Source organism: Littorina saxatilis, linkage group LG17 (assembly GCF_037325665.1).
Source record: "Littorina saxatilis isolate snail1 linkage group LG17, US_GU_Lsax_2.0, whole genome shotgun sequence".
Taxonomy (NCBI): domain Eukaryota; kingdom Metazoa; phylum Mollusca; class Gastropoda; order Littorinimorpha; family Littorinidae; genus Littorina; species Littorina saxatilis.
Genome location: NC_090261.1, coordinates 69,202,536 through 69,226,116, shown reverse-complemented (window position 1 = coordinate 69,226,116; position 23,581 = coordinate 69,202,536). Strand labels below are relative to the sequence as shown.

Genomic DNA, 23,581 nt, shown 5'->3' with positions numbered 1-23,581 from the left:
TGTCAAATTTGGCAATGTTGCAATTACTGATGTGTGATGTGTGTGACCTTGACAGGTTTGAGCGCGTGAAGCCAGCAGTGGCGGATCGCAAGCAGAAGCTGCATGATTCCCTGCAGTGGCATCAGTTCAACTTTGACGCCGACTCTGAGCTGCAGTGGATCAAGGATTATCTCCCTGCTGCCGCTTCCACCGAGTACGGCAAGAACCTGATCGACGCTCAGAAACTGCACAAGAAGCATCAGGTGAGAGTATAGACACAAGTAAATAGTTTATTACAACAAGTCGCGTAAGGCGAAAATACAATATTTAGTCAAGTAGCTGTCGAACTCACAGAATGAAACTGAACGCAATGCAACGCAGCAAGACCGTATACTCGTGGTCCACCGCTCACGGCATAGGCAGTGAAATTGACAAGAAGAGCGGGGTAGTGGTTACGCTATGCTGCATAGCACGCTTTTCTGTACCTCTCTTCGTTTTAACTTTCTGAGCGTGTTTTTAATCCAAACATATCATATCTATATGTTTTTGGAATCAGGAACCGACAAGGAATAAGATGAAAGTGTTTTTAAAACGATTTCGAAAAAAAATTTTGATAATAATTTTTATATATTTAATTTTCAGAGCTTGTTTTTAATCCGAATATAACATATTTATATGTTTTTGGAATCAGCAAATGATGGAGAATAAGATAAACGTAAAATTGGATCGTTTTATAAATTTTTTTTTTTTTTTACAATTTTCAGATTTTTAATGACCAAAGTCATTAATTAATTTTTAAGCCACCAAGCTGAAATGCAATACCGAACCCCGGGCTTCGTCGAAGATTACTTGACCAAAATTTCAACCAATTTGGTTGAAAAATGAGGGCGTGACAGTGCCGCCTCAACTTTCACGAAAAGCCGGATATGACGTCATCAAAGACATTTATCAAAAAAATGAAAGGATTTCATACCCAGGAACTCTCATGTCAAATTTCATAAAGATCGGTCCAGTAGTTTAGTCTGAATCGCTCTACACACACACACACACAGACACACATACACCATACCCTCGTTTCGATTCCCCCTCGATGTTAAAATATTTAGTCAAAACTTGACTAAATATAATAACAAAAAGATCATCTTCTCTCTGTTTTGAAAATTGTTTAGCAATGATGTTGTACTATAATGTGAAAAATAATCCTGCAGTATTCAAAAATGAGTAGCTCAGGCACTATTTTTCTAGCCAAACTGACAATTTCATTTCATGGGCAGAAAAGCGAACAACAACAAACAAAAATTTTCAGCTGATTTAGTTCAGTTTGGCATGTTTGGACTGACACTCATATTCACATTCATCAGGAGGATAGAAGCCATGTGTGTGTTAACGCACATTATACTAAATCCTCCATAACAGATTCACCTTGACTTTCTCCACAGGACCTTGACCGAGAGATCCTAGGTCACCAGCCAACGATGGAGAAAGTGTTGGCGACCGGGGATCGCCTGCTGAACGAGAAACACTTCAACTCCAAGCCCATCAAGGACAAGAGTCAGGAGCTGCAGATCTCGTGGGACGACCTGCTCAAGAAGTCCAAGAACCGCAAGAAGAACCTGGACATCTCCCTGCAGACACAGAAGGTAAGGAGGGAAATAAATGAATGGGAAAGAGTTTGGGAAGTAGTGAGGGGCAGTTTGTATAGATACGCGGAAACACACAGATTGAGATGTACACACATAGACACAGAAATGCAGGAAAATACACACACATACTCTCAGCAGTGGCACTATCTCATAGATGTGTGCGTATGGGCACACACACACAAGCAGGCACACTCCCTCGCTCTCACACACACACAAACACACACACACACTCACTCAAACACATGCATGCATGCACACTCATGCACAATCACTCATACACTCACATGCACACACACACACACACACGCACACAAATACACACACTCACATACATGAACACAAACACACACACACACGCACTAAAAAACAAACTGAGTGAAAGGTAAACAATAAGATGATGATCAAACATTCTACACATTGGATACGACGCTGTATGTTTTCAGTACCTGTCCGAGGTAGCGGAGGTTGAAGCGTGGATCAACGACAAGATGGCGCTGGTCACCAGTAGTGATTACGGCAAGGATGAGGACGGTTCCGACCGCCTGCTGGCCAAAAATAAGGTGCGCTACTTTCTACCCAGTTTGGTGCTTTTCACTGTAATGCAGGATTTTTAGAAAGAATCCTACGATTGTGCCTGATCTCTCCATCGACGGTGTAAACATTGAGCATGCATGTCACGGCTGTTCCGATGGCCCCTTTTTTGCTGCTTTAGCTGTCCAGGCAGACCGCGCAAAGTATAGCACCGAGCCCTTACCGCTTCCAGCTGCAGGCTGTAACCTAACACCTCAGCCCAGCCCTATCTGAGAACTTTCCCTCTTATTTCCTTCTTGCGTGCGTGTGTCCGGGGAAGTGCTGTGTGTGTTTTTTCACAATTTGGTGTGTTTAAATCATCTTCGCTCTGGACTGCAAGATGTGTTTGTGTTCATACTCTGGAATTTTGTTTCTGAATGGTTGTTCCTTGAAGTAAAAGAGAAATGGGGCACGCTCTCCATTGTGTTTTATTTCTAGGAGGATGTGATTAGGTGTTGCTTCTCTCTTTCTGATTTTTTTACTCATAATATGACTTGGACATATCAACGATGTGTGGTGTTAAAAAATGTTACCCTGCGTCAACAATCAAGTTTGAATTACCTTCAAACTTTGGATTTCATTGAGTGAATGGTATTTCTATCCAACAGAAGGGAAATGGGGCTAGCTCTGCCTTGTGTTTTATTTCTATGAGGATGTAATCAGGTGTTGTTTCTCTCGTTTTGATACTAGTACTTATAGTACGATGTGGACATATCTGCGATGTGTGTTGTTATAAAATGTTACCCGGCGGCCAAACCCCACTTTCAGTTACCTTCAAACTTTGGATTTTATTGTGTGAATGAAAGTTCTATCACACAGAAGTGAAATTGTGTGTTTTATTTTCTGGACGTTTAAACTGCTTGTACTTATTGGCTTGTGTGTCGCTTCCCACATTTCTCGTAGCTTGAGTACTGTGAGTATAGCTTCACAGGCGCATGTAGAAAGCCTTCACTTTGAGAGTTTCCAAGCTCTCTGCAGAATATGTGGAGAAAGATCGAAGAGAAAGTACGACTCTAACCCAGGAAAATTGTGCATAAAGTATGAGTCGGATCTAGCAAGGTTTTATGGCCTAAACATCGCAGAAGAAACGAATGCCGATTTTTTCTCACGGACTTTCTGTTCCAAATGTTATACTCGATTGACAAAGCTCAGATCGTCTGACAACGCGTCTGAAGTTAGTCTCCAGGCAGCCATCGTTCAAATTGAAAATCCCAAAACATCTTTGGACACCATTTGACCCTTCTTTGAAAGTTACTGACTGTTCTGTTTGCTGTGAGTTCGAAACCCAGGCTAAAGGGGGGAGTCTCCTGTGAAACCTTGCAAGAAATTTAAACAACTGTACACGGTTGCCGATCAGCAAATTGTGTTTAATACACGGATTCTATCAATTGGATTACCTAACCAGGATGGAGTAGCCTTTGACTTCTCGTATGCGTAGGTACAGAATAACGGAACTCAGCTTTCGGTGAGTCAGTGTTTCATACCAGATGTGTGTGTCTATATTCATGTGACAGATACCGTGACCTCATTCTTCAATCCTCTCTCTCTCTCTTTCTCATTCAAACGCACGCACACCAGAACGTACGCACGCACGCTCGCGCGCCCGCACACACACACGCAAAGCTGACGCACAAACCACGCACACACACACTGACTGTCGGCAAGCATCTCTTTTTGTTTGTTTTACCCTTGTTTATTGTGTTTTCGGTATTTGTGTTTATTTTATGCTTGACTTGTCTGTTTTATTTTAATGATTGCTATCCACATCGTGTGATAAATGTTTCTCCTCTCCGAGTCAGTGTAGTTTCTGCACGCCGTTTTGGTAATCCTTATTTTTTTAACTGGTGTACTGTGCGCGATTTGCGGATTTGTTTGTATTCCATTCATATGCTGTTGAAGTGTTGTGGGTGTTATTGTCTGTATATGTTATGTTGCGTCTATGTACGCCTACAAGAATTTGTATTCGCACTCTGCCAGTACAAGTCCGAACTTTATTGGGTGTGCCTGTGGTCTGCTGGCAGGCGAGCACAGATAATGAACATTCCTCCAGTAAGCCGCCGCTGCGAGCTAGAGTAAAGCGCTTCTTTGGTCTCTGGCAACGTTGAACTGCGCTGATATGCCTCGCAGCACAACGCAAACGGCGATGCGCAGACAAAGTCTTTGGTAGTGCCTGCTAACAGTCTGCAAGCAGTGATATCGCGCTGCTGGCTATTTTTACCACTCCCCATCGCGGGCCTGAAAAACAAGCCAGGAACAGCCGTGATGTAGAAGAGTACAAGTATCTGGGTACAAGTTGAACTTAAATGCAAATACTGATTTTATTTACAAGAAGTGCCAATAAAAAATCTACTGTTTACAAAAACTGAGAAACCTTGATTTGAAATAAAGTCTTCTATGCCTATTAAACCCTTGTGGATTACAATTGCTTGTGAAAATCAATGCATGTTTTTTCAAGCATTGCTTTGTCTGACTGACTCTTTCTATTTGACGTCCTCACAGATAACTATCACCTTTTAGGGACATGGTGTTGATACGCTGAGGGCATTGCTTTGTCTGACTGACTGACCGACTCTTTCTATTTGACGTCCTCACAGATAACTATCACCTTTTAGGGACATGGTGTTAATACACTGAGGGCATTGCTTTGTCTGACTGACTGACCGACTCTTTCTATTTGACGTCCTCACAGATATAACTATCACCTTTTAGGGACATGCTGTTGATACACTGAGGGCATTGCTTTGTCCTTTAGATTCTTTGAACAAATTGTTTGGATTCTTTTAAAAATTAAACGGTGTTGCGATTCATTTGTATTTTCAAGCATTTTATTAGTTTCTATGACACTTTTTCCTCAAAATGATGAGTAACAGATGGTTTGGAAAAAGATGAAGATAATATCAGAACAACTATGCCTTACTTATTTTTACCATTGTGTTTGTCAGGTGCTGGAGACGGACATCCAGACGTACCAAGGCATCACCAACAGCCTGGCGAAGGAGTCGTCGCGTCTCTTCAAACTGGGCTATTCCGATCCCTCCACGCTAAAAAAGGCTCAGGTTAGCACATATTGCTGTCATTTTAATTTTGACTGTATTTTTATGTTTTCTTGAGAGAGCGAATATGAACAACCATTGATAACAACACTAATTAATGGTCTAATAGTTTTGAATATTCAAGGAAGCATAAAATGTAAATCCGAGCAAGACGCCTGTTCTAATCATAGCTGCACTGTAGAACAAGACGCCAGGAAAGCCAAGTCATTTTCTGCTTCAGCTGGTTCCCTCCCTTTGTTTGTTTTTTTGAATAAATGTATGTGCATTGATTTGTTCTCTGACTCACAATTTTTTTAATCTGTTTGCCACCTACTGATCATTTTGACAGTTCTCTTGTTTATTTTTCCTATATTTTAATTATGTGGATTTTTTTTAACCTTGTTGGTGAAATTTCTCACATATTTTTATTTTTAGGACAGTATTTATTTGTACTTGAGTACTTCACATTTTGTCATTAATCTAACAGCTTACTGATAATTTTGACAGTTCACTTGTTTATTTATCCTAAGTAAAATTGATTTGGATTATTTTTAAACCTTGTTTGTGAAATTTCTCATGTTGGTGTAACAGGACAGTCTGCAGGAGAACCTGAACAAGCTGAAGCGACTGGCGGCCGAGCGAACACGCAACCTGGAGCGCACCAAGCGGCTGCACGCCTACATGCGCGAGAGCGAGGACTTTGAGAACTGGATCAACGAGCAGATGACGCACGCCAGCTCTGAGGAGTACGGCCAGGACTTTGAACATCTGCAGGTAAGGATTGTGAACATCCGCAGATAAAGATTATGGGTAGTAATATGGTGGAGTGGGAGAGGGGAGGGGGCTGGGGGCTGAATGACAGTTTGGAGTAAACTGGATCAACAAACAGATGTGATACACGCCAGCTCTGAGGAGTCTGGCCAGGACTTTGAACATCTGCAGGTAAGGATTAGGGGTAGAAATGGGGGGGGGGGGGGGGGCCACATGACAGTCTTGAGTAAACTGGATCAGTGAACAGAAACAACACACGCCTGCTCTCAGGAGTACAGCCATGAGTTAAAACATCTGCAGATTATGGGAAGAAATGTGGTGGAAGAGGACGGTGGGAGAGGGGAGGATTAAGGGAAAGGGGATGAATGACAGATTTGAGTAAAGCAGGATAACTAAGAGAAATAGGGCAAAAGATTTGGATATCTAAACAAAATAATTAGAGCAATGTAAACCAGGTACAGCAGTGTGATACCTAAAAGCCAGAAAACAAGATCACTTGGGTTTACTGTTGCAGAGTAGAGACTTGAATTGTTCAAACATTGTAGAAATGGACAGCCGAATTGAAAGCCCTCACACTATATTAGAGATATAGATTGTAACTGCTCAGGTGTAAAATAATTTTTTTCATCAATATTTTTGCAATATTAAAATTATCCATTTGTGTGCGGTTTGCAGATCCTGAAGAACAAGTTTGACGAGTTCAAGCGAGGGGTGGAGGCAGGCACAGAGAGATTCAACGCGTGCGAGCGCATGGCTAAATACCTGTTGGAGGACAGGGGAACTCACACCGCTCAGGTGCAGGAGCGACAGGAACAGCTCAGGTATGTTCAGAACAACCAGCCAGTAGTAAAATTGAATTCAAGAAACCTAAACTGCGAACATTCCTATTTTTATAATCAAAAAACAGCTAGTTCAAGCTTTGGTTTAAAAACAAGAAATGCTACTATGTGTGTCGCTGTAAGGAAGAGAAGGAATCATTTTACTTGAGTCTCTTTCTTCGCAGGGATGCCTGGAACGCTGTAAAGAAGAGAAGGAATCATTTTACTTGAGTCTCTTTCTTCACAGGGATGCCTGGAACGCTGTAAGGAAGAGAAGGAATCATTTTACTTGAGTCTCTTTCTTCACAGGGATGCCTGGAACGCTGTAAGGAAGAGAAGGAATCATTTTACTTGAGTTTCTTTCTTCGCAGGGATGCCTGGAACGCTGTAAGGAAGAGAAGGAATCATTTTACTTGAGTTTCTTTCTTCGCAGGGATGCCTGGAACGCTGTAAGGAAGAGAAGGAATCATTTTACTTGAGTTTCTTTCTTCGCAGGGATGCCTGGAACGCTGTAAGGAAGAGAAGGAATCATTTTACTTGAGTTTCTTTCTTCGCAGGGATGCCTGGAACGCTGTAAGGAAGAGAAGGAATCATTTTACTTGAGTTTCTTTCTTCGCAGGGATGCCTGGAACGCTGTAAGGAAGAGAAGGAATCATTTTACTTGAGTTTCTTTCTTCGCAGGGATGCCTGGAACGCTGTAAGGAAGAGAAGGAATCATTTTACTTGAGTCTCTTTCTTCGCAGGGATGCCTGGAACGCTGTAAGGAAGAGAAGGAATCATTTTACTTGAGTCTCTTTCTTCGCAGGGATGCCTGGAACGCTGTAAGGAAGAGAAGGAATCATTTTACTTGAGTTTCTTTCTTCGCAGGGATGCCTGGAACGCTGTAAGGAAGAGAAGGAATCATTTTACTTGAGTTTCTTTCTTCGCAGGGATGCCTGGAACGCCTTGCTGGAACAAATCGACAACCATGACCAGAAGCTGTTGGGAGCAGAAGACATCCATCGCTTCAACCGTGACGTGGAGGATGCCCTCAGCAGAATACAGGTATGACGTAGCTGAGATCAGACTGTTTCTGTTGTTAAGGCGGCCCTTAATTGAGCACAAAGTCGACTTTGCAAAGTCTTTTTACCGAAAACTCAATGCTAAAGCTCCGTGCGGCCAGCTTCGTGCGGCCAGCTTCGCGAAGCATACTTTGCATAGTCGACTTCGCCCAATTAGTGACAGGCTTAATTGGTATTTTCCAAAAATAAGGTAAGGATTGTCAAGCAGATGTGGCGGAGTAAGAGCCCTTTTTACTGACCAAAGCCTTTCAACTAGCAAACAGCAACTAACTCGATACTGGCCGGCTTTGACCAGACATTAAAATGGGCTCTTACATCGCTTAAAAATTGTCACAGAGCTATTTCCAAACATCGTCTAATAATGTTTGGGAGTAGTGAGAGACTGAAATAATGTGGGAGCTAGCAGGGAGGGTGCAGGGAGAGACACTAATGATTGTTGTCATTAGGCCTGGCTTGGAGCTGTCTGCCAAATAACTTGATAGAATGGTACACACTTACGTATTTTGATGTAAGCTTGTGAGCTGTTCTGTGGTAGATACAGCTTCTGCTATAGTGTTACTATTTCCAAGGCTTTCAAATGTGTACATTTTGATGCTTGCACTATTTTGTGGTGTCATGCCAGTCTCATGCCAGTCTCATGCCAGTCTCATGCCAGTCTCATGCCAGTCTCATGCCAGTCTCATGCTTTCATTATCTCGCTGGCATCTTGTAAGCGAGTTACATCCTCGCTTCTAAGATAAGTTCATTACTCAATGTATCACAAGTGTCTGTCTGTCCGTCTGCTTCACAGACCACTGGGTCGATGTACTGTAAATGTCAGTGGGTTTTTTTGTCAATGATAGATGTTTCATAACCCCCCGCGGGTTAGGGGGAGTCCCATATTGGTTGGGACGAGAAAGAATTTACCCGATGCTCCCCAGCATGTCGTAAGAGGCGACTAACGGTTCTGTTTCTCCTTTTACCCTTGTTAAGTGTTTCTTGTATAGAATATAGTCAATGTTTGTAAAGATTTTAGTCAAGCAGTATGTAAGAAATGTTAAGTCCTTTGTACTGGAAACTTGCATTCTCCCAGTAAGGTCATATATTGTACTACGTTGCAAGCCCCTGGAGCAATTTTTTGATTAGTGCTTTTGTGAACAAGAAACAATTAACAAGTGGCTCTATCCCATCTCCCCCCTTTCCCCTATCCCATCTCCCCCCTTTCCCCGTCGCGATATAACCTTGAATGGTTGAAAACGACGTTAAACACCAAATAAAGAAAGAAAGAAAGATGTTTCATATCATTATCCTACAATTCTTGATTTTTTTTATTCATGCTTTCATTGTCACATGGATTATTCATACATGTTTTAGCCCCATTATTTGATTGTAAAGACATTGACACATGACATTTTGGATGTTCAGGAAAAAACCTCCAGCATACCTGACGACCTTGGGAGGGACTTCAACACCACATCTTCCTACCTGAAGAGACACGAAGGCTTTGAAAATGAACTGGTTGCTCTTGAAGCTCAGGTAACTTAATTGGTACTTTCTCTTAGTCACAGGATTATGACACTCATCCTTCAAGTCAAGCTTTACATATTTAAAAAATCTCTTAAGTTTAATGATTTCTAATCCTAACAATTGCACAGAAACTCTGGTGTTAGACCCAGAATAGTTAATTTTAACATCAGAATACATAAACCAAGATGAAATTCAAGAGACTTATTGATCAGTTTTCACCTGATATAAAATCGACGAAAACAAAAGACAATGGAAAAACAAACAAAAGACACAAACAAAAGACAATGGACAAACAAACAAAAGACAATGGAAAAACAAACAAAAGACAATGGACAAACAAACAAAAGACAATGGAAAAACAAACAAAAGACAATGGACAAACAAACAAAAGACACAATGGACAAACAAACAAAAGACACAATGGACAAACAAACAAAAGACAATGGACAAACAAACAAAAGACAATGGACAAACCAACAAAAGACAATGGACAAACAAACAAAAGACAATGGACAAACAAACAAAAGACAATGGACAAACAAACAAAAGACAATGGACAAACAAACAAAAGACAATGGACAAACAAACAAAAGACAATGGACAAACAAACAAACAGACAATGGACAAACAAACAAAAGACAATGGACAAACAAACAAACAGACAATGGACAAACAAACAAAAGACAATGGACAAACAAACAAAAGACAATGGACAAACAAACAAAAGACAATGGACAAACAAACAAAAGACAATGGACAAACAAACAAAAGACAATGGAAAAACAAACAAAAGACAATGGACAAACAAACAAAAGACACAATGGACAAACAAACAAAAGACACAATGGACAAACAAACAAAAGACAATGGACAAACAAACAAAAGACAATGGACAAACCAACAAAAGACAATGGACAAACAAACAAAAGACAATGGACAAACAAACAAAAGACAATGGACAAACAAACAAAAGACAATGGACAAACAAACAAAAGACAATGGACAAACAAACAAAAGACAATGGACAAACAAACAAAAGACAATGGACAAACAAACAAAAGACAATGGACAAACAAACAAAAGACAATGGACAAACAAACAAAAGACAATGGACAAACAAACAAAAGGAAAGAACAACTCAATCTGAAATTGTTTCAAGCTTGAGAAGAAATGAAAACAGATTATATTATTCAACATGTAACTTCAAGACTCAACTCAACACTCAAAGATTGTACTGTCCTCATAAAAACAATGAAAAATGCCTCGTAGTGTCAGGCGGTTTAAAACACAAAATACATCTCATTTACTTATAACTGTTCAAAGTTGCACTACTAAGATCCAAGATTTTCTAAGCAATCACTCACGGAAACAGACACTCACACACACACACATACACACACACACACACACACACACACACACACACACACACACACACACACACACACACACACACACACACACAGGTAAATACTCAGGCGACCTGACATTCCGTTACGCACACAAGTGGGAATAATTTTTTTCTGGGTGCTGTACAGAGCGGTCGTTTCAATTTTGACCAAAGTATGACATTTTACACATCTGTTTTTCTTGCACACACACACACACACACACACACACATACATACACACACACACATACATACACACACACAAACAATAAAAAACGCTTGCGCTGGACCCGAGTACTCTTCAGACATTCACACACACACACACACACTCTCTCTCCCTCACTCCTTCTCTCTCTCCCTCTCTCTCTCTCTCACACACACACACACACACACACACACACACACACACACACACACACACATACACACACACACATACACTCACACACACACACACACACACACACACACACACTACCACATCTCCATTCTAAAACACGTCACGTTCCAAATCAAAAGACGACATTCTATTTTCTTACGTCACTATTCTTGGTTTACGGTACCATTCGGCGGCTTTGCTACGAGTATGGCATAGTCTTGGTTTGCCGAGACCTTGCACCGTTCTATCAGACTGCCTGGCTGGCTGTTGCACCGCGAATTCCTCCCACCGCCAAGTCGGTTTTTTGTGGTTTATTTCGCATTTAGGTCCCAGGTAACATTATGAAGTTTTAATACGATCAATCGGACCTATTATCAAGTTAGTGTATCAACTTTTGAACGAACTGCGCCCAGTAGTTTCCCAGCAATAAGCTGTTAAGTCGAGACACACACACAGACAGACAATTAAAGTCTGCTGGACCCTTGTACTAGCGTACTCGGGGATAAATCTCTTTCTTTATCTGTTTTCTCTTGTCTACCTGTTCCGTAATTAAACTTAGAAATAACATAATTTGGTATCTGTGACAGATCCAAGTGCTGAAGGACGATGCGGATCGCCTGCAGGCCGCGTACCCCGGGGAGAACGCGGAGCAGATCGGTCAGCTGCAGATCGCAGTGTGGGACGACTGGTCAGACCTGCTGGACAAGTCAGAAAACAGGAAGACCGCGCTGCTGGACGCTGCAGACCTGCACAGGTTTAACGCTGATGTAAGTCCACCTCGGTCTATTCGTGTATTGCACATACTGTACCATACAGGCATGCAGGGAAAATGGGTAGCGCCGTACTGTATGGGTAGCGCCGTACTGTAAGGGTAGCGCCGTACTGTATGGGTAGCGCCGTACTGTATGGGTAGCGCCGTACTGTATGGGTAGCGCCGTACTGTAAGGGTAGCGCCGTCCTGTATGGGTAGCGCCGCGCTGTAAGAGTAGCGCCGTACTGTATGGGTAGCGCCGTACTGTATGGGTAGCGCCGTCCTGTATGGGTAGCGCCGTACTGTATGGGTAGCGCCGTACTGTATGGGTAGCGCCGTCCTGTATGGGGTACTGTATGGGTAGCGCCGTACTGTATGGGGTACTGTATGGGTAGCGCCGTACTGTAAGGGTAGCGCCGTCCTGTATGGGTAGCGCCGTCCTGTATGGGTAGCGCCGTACTGTATGGGTAGCGCCGTACTGTATGGGTAGCGCCGTCCTGTATGGGTAGCGCCGTCCTGTATGGGTAGCGCCGTCCTGTATGGGTAGCGCCGTCCTGTATGGGTAGCGCCGTCCTGTATGGGTAGCGCCGTCCTGTATGGGTAGCGCCGTCCTGTATGGGTAGCGCCGTCCTGTATGGGTAGCGCCGTCCTGTATGGGTAGCGCCGTCCTGTATGGGGTACTGTATGGGTAGCGCCGTCCTGTATGGGTAGCGCCGTCCTGTATGGGTAGCGCCGTCCTGTATGGGTAGCGCCGTCCTGTATGGGTAGCGCCGTACTGTTTGGGTAGCGCCGTACTGTATGGGTAGCGCCGTACTGAATGGGTAGCGCCGTACTGTATGGGTAGCGCCGTACTGTATGGGTAGCGCCGTACTGTAAGGGTAGCGCCGTACTGTATGGGTAGCGCCGTACTGTATGGGTAGCGCCGTACTGTAAGGGTAGCGCCGTACTGTAAGGGTAGCGCCGTACTGTATGGGTAGCGTCGTACTGTATGGGTAGCGCCGTACTGTAAGGGTAGTGTCGTACTGTAAGGGTAGCGCCGTACTGTATGGGTAGCGCCGTACTGTATGGGTAGCGCCGTACTGTATGGGTAGCGCCGTACTGTATGGGTAGCGCCGTACTGTATGGGTAGCGCCGTACTGTATGGGTAGCGCCGTACTGTATGGCACCTCACTTTCCCCAGTGAGAAAGCAACCCAAATTTCCACGAGGGTAACCTCACAGGACTATATGAAAACTTACCCTTATATCTTTAGATCAGTCGCACCCAAATGATAAAAACAAAATAGAAAAATAACTGTTCGTATTGCGCCGTATTCAGGTAAATACTCAGGCGACCTGACATTCCGTTGCGCGCACAAGTGGGAATAATTTTTTTCTGGGTGCTGTACAGAGCGGTCGTTTCAATTTTGACCAAAGTATGACATTTTACACATCTGTTTTTCTTGCGCAGGCGTGGGACCTGCTGAGCTGGGCGAAAGAGGTGCAGCGAGAGATGGTTGCGGACAAGGCGGTGCGTGACGTGAGTGGTGCTGATCTCTTGAGGACAAGACACGAAGAGATCCGTGCCGAGATCGAAGCGCGCCAAGACAGATTCGACTCTGTCATAAGCACCGGAGAAATCCTCATCGAGAACAAACATTATGCTTCAGATGAAGTGAGTTGGGATTCTACTGATTCTAGCTTTTCTGAAATGTCTGTCTGTGTGAGAGAGTGAGTTTTCATCAAGACAAAAGGCATGTTTGTGTCTGCCTGTAAGAGTGTCTGTTTGTGTTGTTTATGAATTTAGGTCTTGAAGCAGGAAATAAAGTAGCAATGTACAAAGCAGTTTAACAAATTCTGACGGCAATGTTTGTGTGTATGTGTTGATGGTTGTGTGTGTGTATGTCTCTGTCTGTGTTTCTCTGTAAAGGGTACAAAAATAGTGTGTATGTAGTGCGTTCCCTGATTGTCTTTTCTTTGCTGTCTAACATGATGGCGTATGTTTCCCACAGATCAAGAGCAAGGTGAGCGAGGTGAAGGCCATGAGAGAGCAGCTGCAGAAGACGTGGGAGGACCAGAAGAACTACTACGACCAGGTGTTCGACCTGCAGATCTTCCAGAGGGACGCTGAGATACTCAACACCATCAGCACTTCTCAGGAGGTCAGTCCCTGTCGTGTAGAAAATTGGTGCTGCTAATTAGGCTTCACAGGAAATTAGTTCTTAGCTGATTGGTTATGTGATCAAAATCCATTTCAGGAGGTCGCTATATAGTAGATAAGTGTTGGTATTTAATTATGCTTCACAGGAGATTTAAGTTCTTAGCTGATTGGTTATGGATCAAAATACATTTCAGGAGGGCATGCAGTCCCTTATGTAGTGGATTGGTGTTGGTAATTATGAAATCAGGAGATCAGTTCTTATAGCTGATTGGTTGTGTGTTCAAATTCCATTTCAGGAGGTCATGTGGCTAGTCTATTCTTAGACAATGACAGTGTGCTTGAGCTGCTGCTTTTATCAGAGTAGTGTTACTTATTTTGTTGATTTTTTAGTTTCTGTGTGTGTGTGTGTGTGTGTGTTTTGATATCACAGAGAGTAAAAAAAACATGCGTGTGTCTGTATTTGTGTGTGTACAGTGTTCATTTGTATGTGCCTATATCAATCTAGCTTATTTGTGTGCGTCTAAATCAGAATGTGTCCCTATATATGTGTGTGTTTCTATGTCTGTGCGTGTGCATGTGTGTCAATAAGTGCGTTGTGTGTTTCAGTGAAAAATGTACAGGCACAGTGTTGAGACAATACATGTGTCTCCAGATAAAGATGACACATAATTCGTTTCAAAGAAAATGTTGAGGCAGATGTTTCAGACAACACACCTGGTGACTTATACCTGGATACAAATGGTGTGCATGTCTATCTTTTCTCTTGTACATAAGCCCAGTTTGCGTGGTGTTTTTGTTGTTGTTTTATCTCAGTTATTTAATTGTGTGCGTGTTAAATTTTTGCTCGTTTGTTTTAGAATTGAAATTGTAAAGCGCCTGGAGCCAATAGATGGGATTTGCGCTATAGAAAAGTTATTTAGTATTATTGTGTGTTGTGTGTGGCAGGCATCGCTGAGCAGCAGTGACTACGGGGACACAGTGGACCAGGTGGAGAGTCTGATCCGACGTCACGAGGCCTTCGAGAAGGTGCTGGACGTCCAGGAGGAGAAGGTCAGTGTTGTCTTTTGGTCGCACTGTTTACTTTCACAAAGACTTTATTGGGCAAGGAGAACACCCATTTGGTGGGGATGGGAGGATGAATTGCAAGAAATTATTGCAGGAGCAATGTGAGGATTGGATGTTATTTATCCATTTAGTTGTTATAATTCTTATTGTTTTAGGTGCTAGGTTCTGTTTCATTCTTATTTACTGTTGGATAATTTTAGAGTGCCTATTTCTATTCATTGTTTAATCTTGCAACGTTTTGAGACAGAAAGAAGAATAAACCGATAATTTTAAAGAATAGGTTGAACTGTTTTCCCTCATGCCAAATTATGGCATTATGGAAAGAGCGTGTTTATATGTTCTAAGAACACAGGCTAGCTTGGAATCTAATTGTTTTCTGTCTGATTTGTTTGTCATGCAGCTGGCCACACTGACAGAACACGGCAAGCAGTTGATTGGCGACCAGCACTTTGAAGCCAAGAACGTCCAGAAGACACTGGCTGCCGTCACAGACAGGTGAGGATGTGGAACCGTCATGATCTTTATCATTTCTCTCCATCAAGAGGCACATTAGTGCTCGCTGTTCACAATTTTTGTCTTAATACCTCAAAATATTTCTTCCTTGAATAATTATGAGTAAAATATCACTCAGTTTCAAGAAATTGTGACCAAGGCCTCATTAAACCCTAGATTGTTATCTGAAAAAGAGAAATGAGATGGCAACACTTTTTGGTCAAATACTTGTGCCGTCATTGCTAGTTGCAAAACATGTGTAGTTTTTTTGTCTTGCATGAACTATAATAATAATAACTGGACATGTGTAAGTGCCTAACCTATGGCTCTAGGCCCTTTACAAAAGAACATATACAAAATAGAACAATTAAATGTACAACCTACATAAAACAATTAATCATATGGACACAAATCACCACATGTACTGTTCACACAATATTCATATATGCTATACACACTATATTAAATACACACATACCCAGCGAACACTTTCATCAATCATACCAACTTTAAGGGACAAGAGTACGTGCAGAAATGGAATGGAAAAGACATTTGTGTATGAATTGTATTATGCAGACGGAAGAATGTGCGTGCGATGAGCACCAAGAGGAAAGCCAACCTGCAAGACTCCCTGCTGTACACTAATTTCAACAGAGATGTGGTGGAGGTAAGTATCATCGAAAACATTGCAGTGACAAAATCACACAAAAAGGCAGTGATGGTATAATTATGAAGTTTGTGGATGTGTCTGCGCTTTCATGCGAACAAGGGTTCTGCAGATATGCTAAGTGTGTGTGGTGTGTGTGTGTGTGTGTGTGTGTGCGCGTGCGTGCGTGTGCATGTGTGTGTGTGCATGTGTCAGTGTGTGTGTGAGCATATGTGTGAGTGTTGGAATGTTAGTGTGTGAGCATGTGTGTGTGTGGGGGGGGGGGGCATTCTTTGGTGTCAATCTGCTTTTGCACGTGTATGACTTCATGTGTACCTGTGTATTGTTAATTAATCTTCTGACATGTAGCAAACGTATATTCTTGTCATGTGCCTTCAGGCTGACGGGTGGATCAACGACAAGCTGAAGACAGCCTATGAGGACGACTTCAAGAACGTGGGCGACCTGCACGACAAGATGAAGAAGCTGCAGAAGCACCAGGCCTTCGAGGCGGAGATCATCGCCAACACTGACCGCATCAACAAGCTCAAAGAGGTGAGGCAAACATTGAACGCATCACAAATATGTGACTGTGAAATGTGACATTACCCGCTATTACGAGCTAGTCGTGTGACAGAGAGTTTTCTTGCACACGAGACTGTAGATGTTTCCCTGTGTTGCCAGCCAGGGGGTAGCCTATAGACAGTGGGAACATTGTTGCCCTGTGTTGCCAGCCAGGGGGTAGCCTATAGACAGTGGGAACATTGTTGCCCTGTGTTGACAGCCAGGGGGTAGCCTATAGACAGTGGGAACATTGTTGCCCTGTGTTGCCAGCCAGGGGGTAGCCTATAGACAGTGGGAACATTGTTGCCCTGTGTTGCCAGCCAGGGGGTAGCCTATAGACAGTGGGAACATTGTTGCCCTGTGTTGCCAGCCAGGGGGTAGCCTATAGACAGTGGGAACATTGTTGCCCTGTGTTGACAGCCAGGGGGTAGCCTATAGACAGTGGGAACATTGTTGCCCTGTGTTGCCAGCCAGGGGGTAGCCTATAGACAGTGGGAACATTGTTGCCCTGTGTTGCCAGCCAGGGGGTAGCCTATAGACAGTGGGAACATTGTGGCCCTGTGTTGCCAGCCAGGGGGTAGCCTATAGACAGTGGGAACATTGTGGCCCTGTGTTGCCAGCCAGGGGGTAGCCTATAGACAGTGGGAACATTGTGGCCCTGTGTTGACAGCCAGGGGGTAGCCTATAGACAGTGGGAACATTGTTGCCCTGTGTTGCCAGCCAGGGCCGGGTAGCCTATAGACAGTGGGAACAAGTTGCCCTGTGTTGACAGCCAGGGGGTAGCCTATAGACAGTGAGAACATTGTTGCCCTGTGTTGCCAGCCAGGGGGTAGCCTATTTCAATCCGCGGGCTTACCCTCGCGGTTTTGTTTGAATTAATAAAAAGTATTTTTATTAACTCTTTTCTGTACATTGTTTTCTTGGTTCGGGCATGGGAAAAAGAAGAGAACACATAAATCGCTTACTCATCCAAGACAACAAAAGATGCACCGATCCAGAAGTAACCATCCGAATTCCTCACACCTTTTAAGCAACATTTCTCCAAATTTAATCTTCCATAATTGCATCGGTCTCGAATAGCCGCTGAAGAAATGATGAACAATAATAACCAACCAACCTTCCCCAGCTTGGCGAGGTGCTGATCAGGAAGGAGCACCCAGCCAAGGGCGAGATCCGACAGCAAACGACCAGCCTCATGTCCAAGTGGAACGAACTCCTGCAGGCGTCCAACAACCGGGGCAAGGGCCTGGAGGAGGCTCGTGACATCCTGGAGTTCAACGAACAAGTCAAGAAGGTCGAGATGTGGATCAGAGAGAAGGTTGGTGACACTTTTACATTTTGTCTCATAAATTAATGGCTGAACTTTATTTAAGGTCATTGTTGTATGGTTTATGTAGTTATGTGAAGCAAGAAGGGTAAAGCTTCAAATTAATTATGGGAAGTTTACTTCATGGAGCTGCATGACTGTACTGAATTTTCTGTAAAAAGACTTTGCGAAGTCCTCGTGAGGTCGTCTTTGGGCTCAATTAAAGGACCGCCTTAAGGAAAGGGGAGGGGCACCCCGTTTGTAAATGAAACCTGTATGACAGTCAAACAGCAACATGTAGCCATAGCAACATAATTATCATTGTGCAAGCTTGACTTTCAATTTACCCTGCCCCTCCATCCACTTGCCTAAGACTCTAAGCATAGTACACCACTGCACATATAATAATAATAATAATAACTGGAAATTTTTAAGTGCCTAACCTATGGCTCTAGGCCCTTTACAAAAGAACATATATAGAATAGAACAATTAAATGTACAACCTACATAAAACAATTAACCATACGGACAAATTTGGGAATTTGTACATTTAGCAGTAAAAGTTATTGAGGAGATTGTATCTGTAACTTTTTCTTTTTCTTCAGCATTTGACGGTTGTGTCACTCGTACTGATAGTCTTAGGCCTGCTGATAGTATCTGAAACAAATTAACAAATTATATTCTGTGTTTTCAGGAACTGTTGGTGAGCCAGAATGACCTGGGCAGAGATTACGAACACTGTCTGGAGCTACAGAAGAAAGTCAACAACCAGGAGTCAGCTGTGGGTATTACTTGTGTTCTTTCAAAGTGCCTGCTTGTGTTACACACTGAAAGGTTTTGAAAAATTTGCAGTGGAATAATTCCTAATTTTGATGCTTGTAATTGTGCAGCTTTGAGTGTGTGCTGAGCGATTTTTTTAACGTGTATCTGAAATGTTTCTGTCTGTGTTCCAAGCAGTTCAGAAGTGGAAAGGTAACAGTGTGCAATAATCACATTCACAGGATCACGTTGATTTTGTCCCATCTTTCACCAACCACCAAACAGTTCACAATGATGATGATTATTTCTTCATTAAATATGTTGCGTAGCGTGGCTAAGTTTGTCATTTTTTCCACAACATTGGGTTCAGCACTGATGGAAGGTTACAAAATGGAGAAAGTTCACTATCGCCTCTTTTCTGAAAAGCAATACCAACTGCACTAGCACATCAACCTTAAAAGGTCTTCCAGACATGTTCTATTTTGATACTTTTGTCACATGTTAGGTCATTTGGTCTTATTCTATACACAGACACAGACCTTTTTACCTGGTCTCATGCATTCGTACTAAACATGCGCACATTCACACCAAGGTACACACCTGTGGATGGACGCATGTATTACAAACACATTTCTTTTAGATTGTTTCCAAAAACAAAGTGAGACTTCAAAGCAATGTTTGTGTGTTCTTCGCATAATTAACTGCTGCAGTAATTGTAGAGAATGACAAAGCAAAACAAAAAGATGACAATGCATAAGTTTTTGATTTTTGTTTCCTTCCCTTCATCAAACTTTGGGAAACAAGACAGGCAGCTTCATCTCATTGTTCTTCGATCTGTGCTAATTCAGCTTGGATTGGTTCATTGAGAGTACAGTTATAGTATTCGTCTGATTGACATGAAGGTTAAGATAATCAATTCTTGTTGATCATTGGACGCATCATTAGTCTGATTGACTTGAAGGTCAAGATAAATAATTCTTGGTGATCATTGGACGCATCATTAGTCTGAATGACATGAAGGTCAAGATAATCAATTCTTGTTGATCATTGGACGCATCATTAGTCTGATTGACATGAAGGTCAAGATAATCAATTCTTGTTGATCATTGGACGCATCATTAGTCTGATTGACATGAAGGTCAAGATAATCAATTCTTGTTGATCATTGGACGCATCATTAGTCTGATTGACTTGAAGGTCAAGATAATCAATTCTTGGTGATCATTGGACGCATCATTAGTCTGATTGACTTGAAGGTCAAGATAATCAATTCTTGTTGATCATTGGACGCATCATTAGTCTGATTGACATGAAGGTCAAGATAATCAATTCTTGTTGATCATTGGACGCATCATTAGTCTGATTGACTTGAAGGTCAAGATAATCAATTCTTGTTGATCATTGGACGCATCATTAGTCTGATTGACTTGAAGGTCAAGATAATCAATTCTTGTTGATCATTGGACGCATCATTAGTCTGATTGACTTGAAGGTCAAGATAATCAATTCTTGTTGATCATTGGACGCATCATTAGTCTGATTGACATGAAGGTCAAGATAATCAATTCTTGTTGATCATTGGACGCATCATTAGTCTGATTGACTTGAAGGTCAAGATAATTAATGCTTGGTGATCATTGGACGCATCATTAGTCTGATTGACTTGAAGGTCAAGATAATCAATTCTTGTTGATCATTGGACGCATCATTAGTCTGATTGACATGAAGGTCAAGATAATTAATGCTTGGTGATTTGCTTGCACAGGGCATCACTGTGGATGAGAAGAGAATCCAAGCCATCAACGCCCTTGCCGACAAGTTGATATCTCAAGGTCGTACAGACACCAACCAGGTCAAAGAAAAACGGGCCAACATGAATCAAAAGTAAGTGTCTTTTTTGGGCTTGTCTATTTGTTTGAGTTAAACTAATGAGGAAAAGAAACAAAGGGAAGTAAGCACTCTAAAATGCATATGTCATGTGCAATAGAGCAAGTGAGAGTTATTCGGAACCACTCTCCTGGCACCTGAAAGAACAACAAGCATTGAAATTAACAAACCACATCCTCAAAAAGGACAATCACCGCAAGCTCACATGCTGAGGACTGAATACTGATGGCTTCGATTGCTTTTCAGCTGGAAGAACCTACAAGGTGACCTGAATGACTACAAGAGTCGTTTAGCGGCTGCCCTGGAGATCCACGCCTTTAACCGCGACGTGGACGACATCAACGAAAGGATCAGTGAGAAAGCCAAGCTTCTGTCGGTGGACGACCTTGGCAAGGACCTGACCGCTGTCCAAGCCTTGCAGAGGAAGCAGGAGGCTATTGAACGCGACATGACCGCCCTGCAGAACCAGCTGGAGGTCAGTGTGGATCAATGCCTGGTTGGCCAGTTGTTATTAACAAATTTCATATTGAATGAAATTGATGTTGTAGGGGGTTGCAGTGAGCTCAGATGAAAACAAGAAGATGGTGTTAACTGTCAGTATCCTCCCCCACCCCCCCCCCCCCCCCCTACCAAGTTTAGACTTTTGGTAAGTTTCTTTTGTATTCGTTTTTAGTGTGTTTGTATGTCTGTATATGTGTCAGTTTCTGTCTGCCTGTAATTGAAGTGTCTGAACCGTTCTAAGTCTTACTCATTATTTAAATTTTACTGGAGGGGGGGGGGGGGGGGATGGTCTACAGCACTGGAAAACAGATACACGAGTACTCTTCAGTTGCACATCGTTGACAACTTGAATGATGACTGTTTTTGTGTGACAGAAACTGGAGACACAGGCGGGCAAGCTGAGCCAGAAGTACCGTGACCGGGCCAGAGACATCGAGCTGAAGAAACAGGAGGCTGAGGACAACTGGGAGAAACTGGAGGACCTCTCTGACACCAGGTCTGTCTCCATTGACGTCACAAAAGATTATGTTCAGAAATAACTGTAGAGGGCTGGGGTGTGTGGGTGGTTTTTTTTTTTTTTTGGGGGGGGGGGGGGGGATTGTTCTTGGTAGGCATCCGTCAGTCTTGGGAGACTCGATTTTGCGTTATCTGGATGGTTTCACTCCAGTGTATGGTTGTGTTTAAATAAAATAATGAAGACATCATACAGAGCAGACACTGCACAAATAGACCGTTTCTTTTGAAAATGTCTTGTGTCTCTGTCTTGTGTTGTTTTGCACCCCCTGTGGATATTGTTTCTAGAATCGATTTGTCTTAGGGTATCATGTCTTTCTTCCTTCATGGTACTTCAGATTCCGCGTACGTTGACATTTTGCTGTGTGATAAAGTTAGTCGTAATGAGTTAAAGATGCATACACATGCATACAGTGACTTTAATGTCTTGTTTGATTCTTTCCAGGAAAGCCAAGCTCCAGGAATCCTACCAGCTCCAGAAGTTCCTGTCTGATGGCCGTGAACTGGTAAGTTCTTTAAACCTTCTACCGCAAGAAAAGGACTTGATGATTGCAGTCTGTTGATAAATGATCGATCATGTTTTTCAATGCCATCGGTTTTCTTTCTCAACCTTTTGGTTGGAAGTTGTCCTCCGAAAGCTGCCTAAATGGCAAGGTAAAAACAGTCATACACGTTAAAAACTCACTCGTGCAAATAACCCGAGTGTATGTGGAAGTTTCGGTCCATGAAAACAGAAGAAGAAGAAGTTTCAAGTTGAGCACTGTTTCCTGGATCTTTCTCCAAAATGAACATTGTTAACTTTCAGATGTTAGGCACCGCTATTAAAATTTATGATTAAATTTCATTTCATTTCAGATCAACTGGTCAAACGACATGATTGCTCGCATGAACTCTGGTGACCTTGCCAAGGACGTCACAGAGGCTGAGAATCACCTGCAGATGCACCACGAACGCAAGGTAAAGTTCACAGACATTACTTCCATAGTTTCTGTTTCGTAACTTACGCACTAGAAGTTGTTTGTTATTGATTTTCAACAAAACTGGTTAGTTTGTTTTTTTTAACATGGTATTTGATTCTTGCTTTGTTCAATACAGAAATGGTAGGTTTTGCATGTGCAGTTATCTCAGATATTTTACCTAAAGTGTACTCATGTCTTGAGTGCTGGTGCTACCTTGCTTTCATTTATTTGTCCGAGAACTTGAGGAGCAGAGAATGACATTTAATGCTGTACTTTGCAGGCTGAGATAACATGTCAAAGTTCTTTTATGTATCGATTGAACATTGGATTTGCCTTCTTTGACCCATGTGACTTCAGAGGCCGACAGAACTTCATATTTAGGCGGCCAGCCGAGACTACAAAATAGTGCATGTTTGTGTGCGTTCCATCATAATAACTAACAGGAATTCTAACCAGAATCGATCGATACATAAATGTTATTTGTATTTTTGACCAAAATATGACATTTGACACGGATCGAGACAGTCATTGTTCACCTCGACGGCTAGCGCGAACTCTGACTGTGTCGATCTGTGTAAAATGTCATATTTTGGTCAAAAATACAAATAACGTATAATAGCTGTTAATTACTCTGTGAATTGTGGAAACTGGCTCCTTATATAACTCTCACGTACTCATTCCTCCATTGCTGATGTTACCTTACCTACATTTATTTGTTCAAAGAAACTGGAGTGGCAGAGAATGATGGATATAATGCTGTATTTTGCAGGCTGAGATTGACGGGCGCAAGTCGCACTTCTCCAACATCCGCGAGCACGGGCTGAAGCTGGTGCAGGGCGAGCACTACGC

At 42.5% G+C, this 23,581-nt stretch overlaps 1 protein-coding gene across 4 annotated transcripts in view; it reads left to right on the top strand.

Moving 5' to 3' along the window:
• The window catches only part of LOC138952350 (spectrin beta chain, non-erythrocytic 5-like), a 281,446-nt gene that overhangs the window by 210,131 nt on the left and 47,734 nt on the right, over positions 1–23,581 (top strand). For all 4 annotated transcript variants that reach the window (XM_070324002.1, XM_070324003.1, XM_070324001.1 and 1 more), the window contains exons 39-61: positions 56–242; positions 1,419–1,619; positions 2,066–2,182; positions 5,135–5,248; positions 5,816–5,998; positions 6,671–6,816; positions 7,743–7,857; positions 9,279–9,389; positions 11,738–11,917; positions 13,351–13,554; positions 13,892–14,041; positions 14,986–15,090; positions 15,506–15,600; positions 16,174–16,264; positions 16,643–16,798; positions 17,934–18,125; positions 18,808–18,894; positions 20,638–20,756; positions 21,006–21,234; positions 21,635–21,756; positions 22,219–22,279; positions 22,629–22,730; positions 23,502–23,581. The exon at positions 23,502–23,581 is cut by the window's right edge and continues 109 nt beyond it. In XM_070324002.1, the coding sequence (XP_070180103.1) occupies positions 56–242; positions 1,419–1,619; positions 2,066–2,182; positions 5,135–5,248; positions 5,816–5,998; positions 6,671–6,816; positions 7,743–7,857; positions 9,279–9,389; positions 11,738–11,917; positions 13,351–13,554; positions 13,892–14,041; positions 14,986–15,090; positions 15,506–15,600; positions 16,174–16,264; positions 16,643–16,798; positions 17,934–18,125; positions 18,808–18,894; positions 20,638–20,756; positions 21,006–21,234; positions 21,635–21,756; positions 22,219–22,279; positions 22,629–22,730; positions 23,502–23,581 (3,147 nt within the window). The remainder of the gene's footprint in view (positions 1–55; positions 243–1,418; positions 1,620–2,065; positions 2,183–5,134; positions 5,249–5,815; positions 5,999–6,670; positions 6,817–7,742; positions 7,858–9,278; positions 9,390–11,737; positions 11,918–13,350; positions 13,555–13,891; positions 14,042–14,985; positions 15,091–15,505; positions 15,601–16,173; positions 16,265–16,642; positions 16,799–17,933; positions 18,126–18,807; positions 18,895–20,637; positions 20,757–21,005; positions 21,235–21,634; positions 21,757–22,218; positions 22,280–22,628; positions 22,731–23,501) is intronic.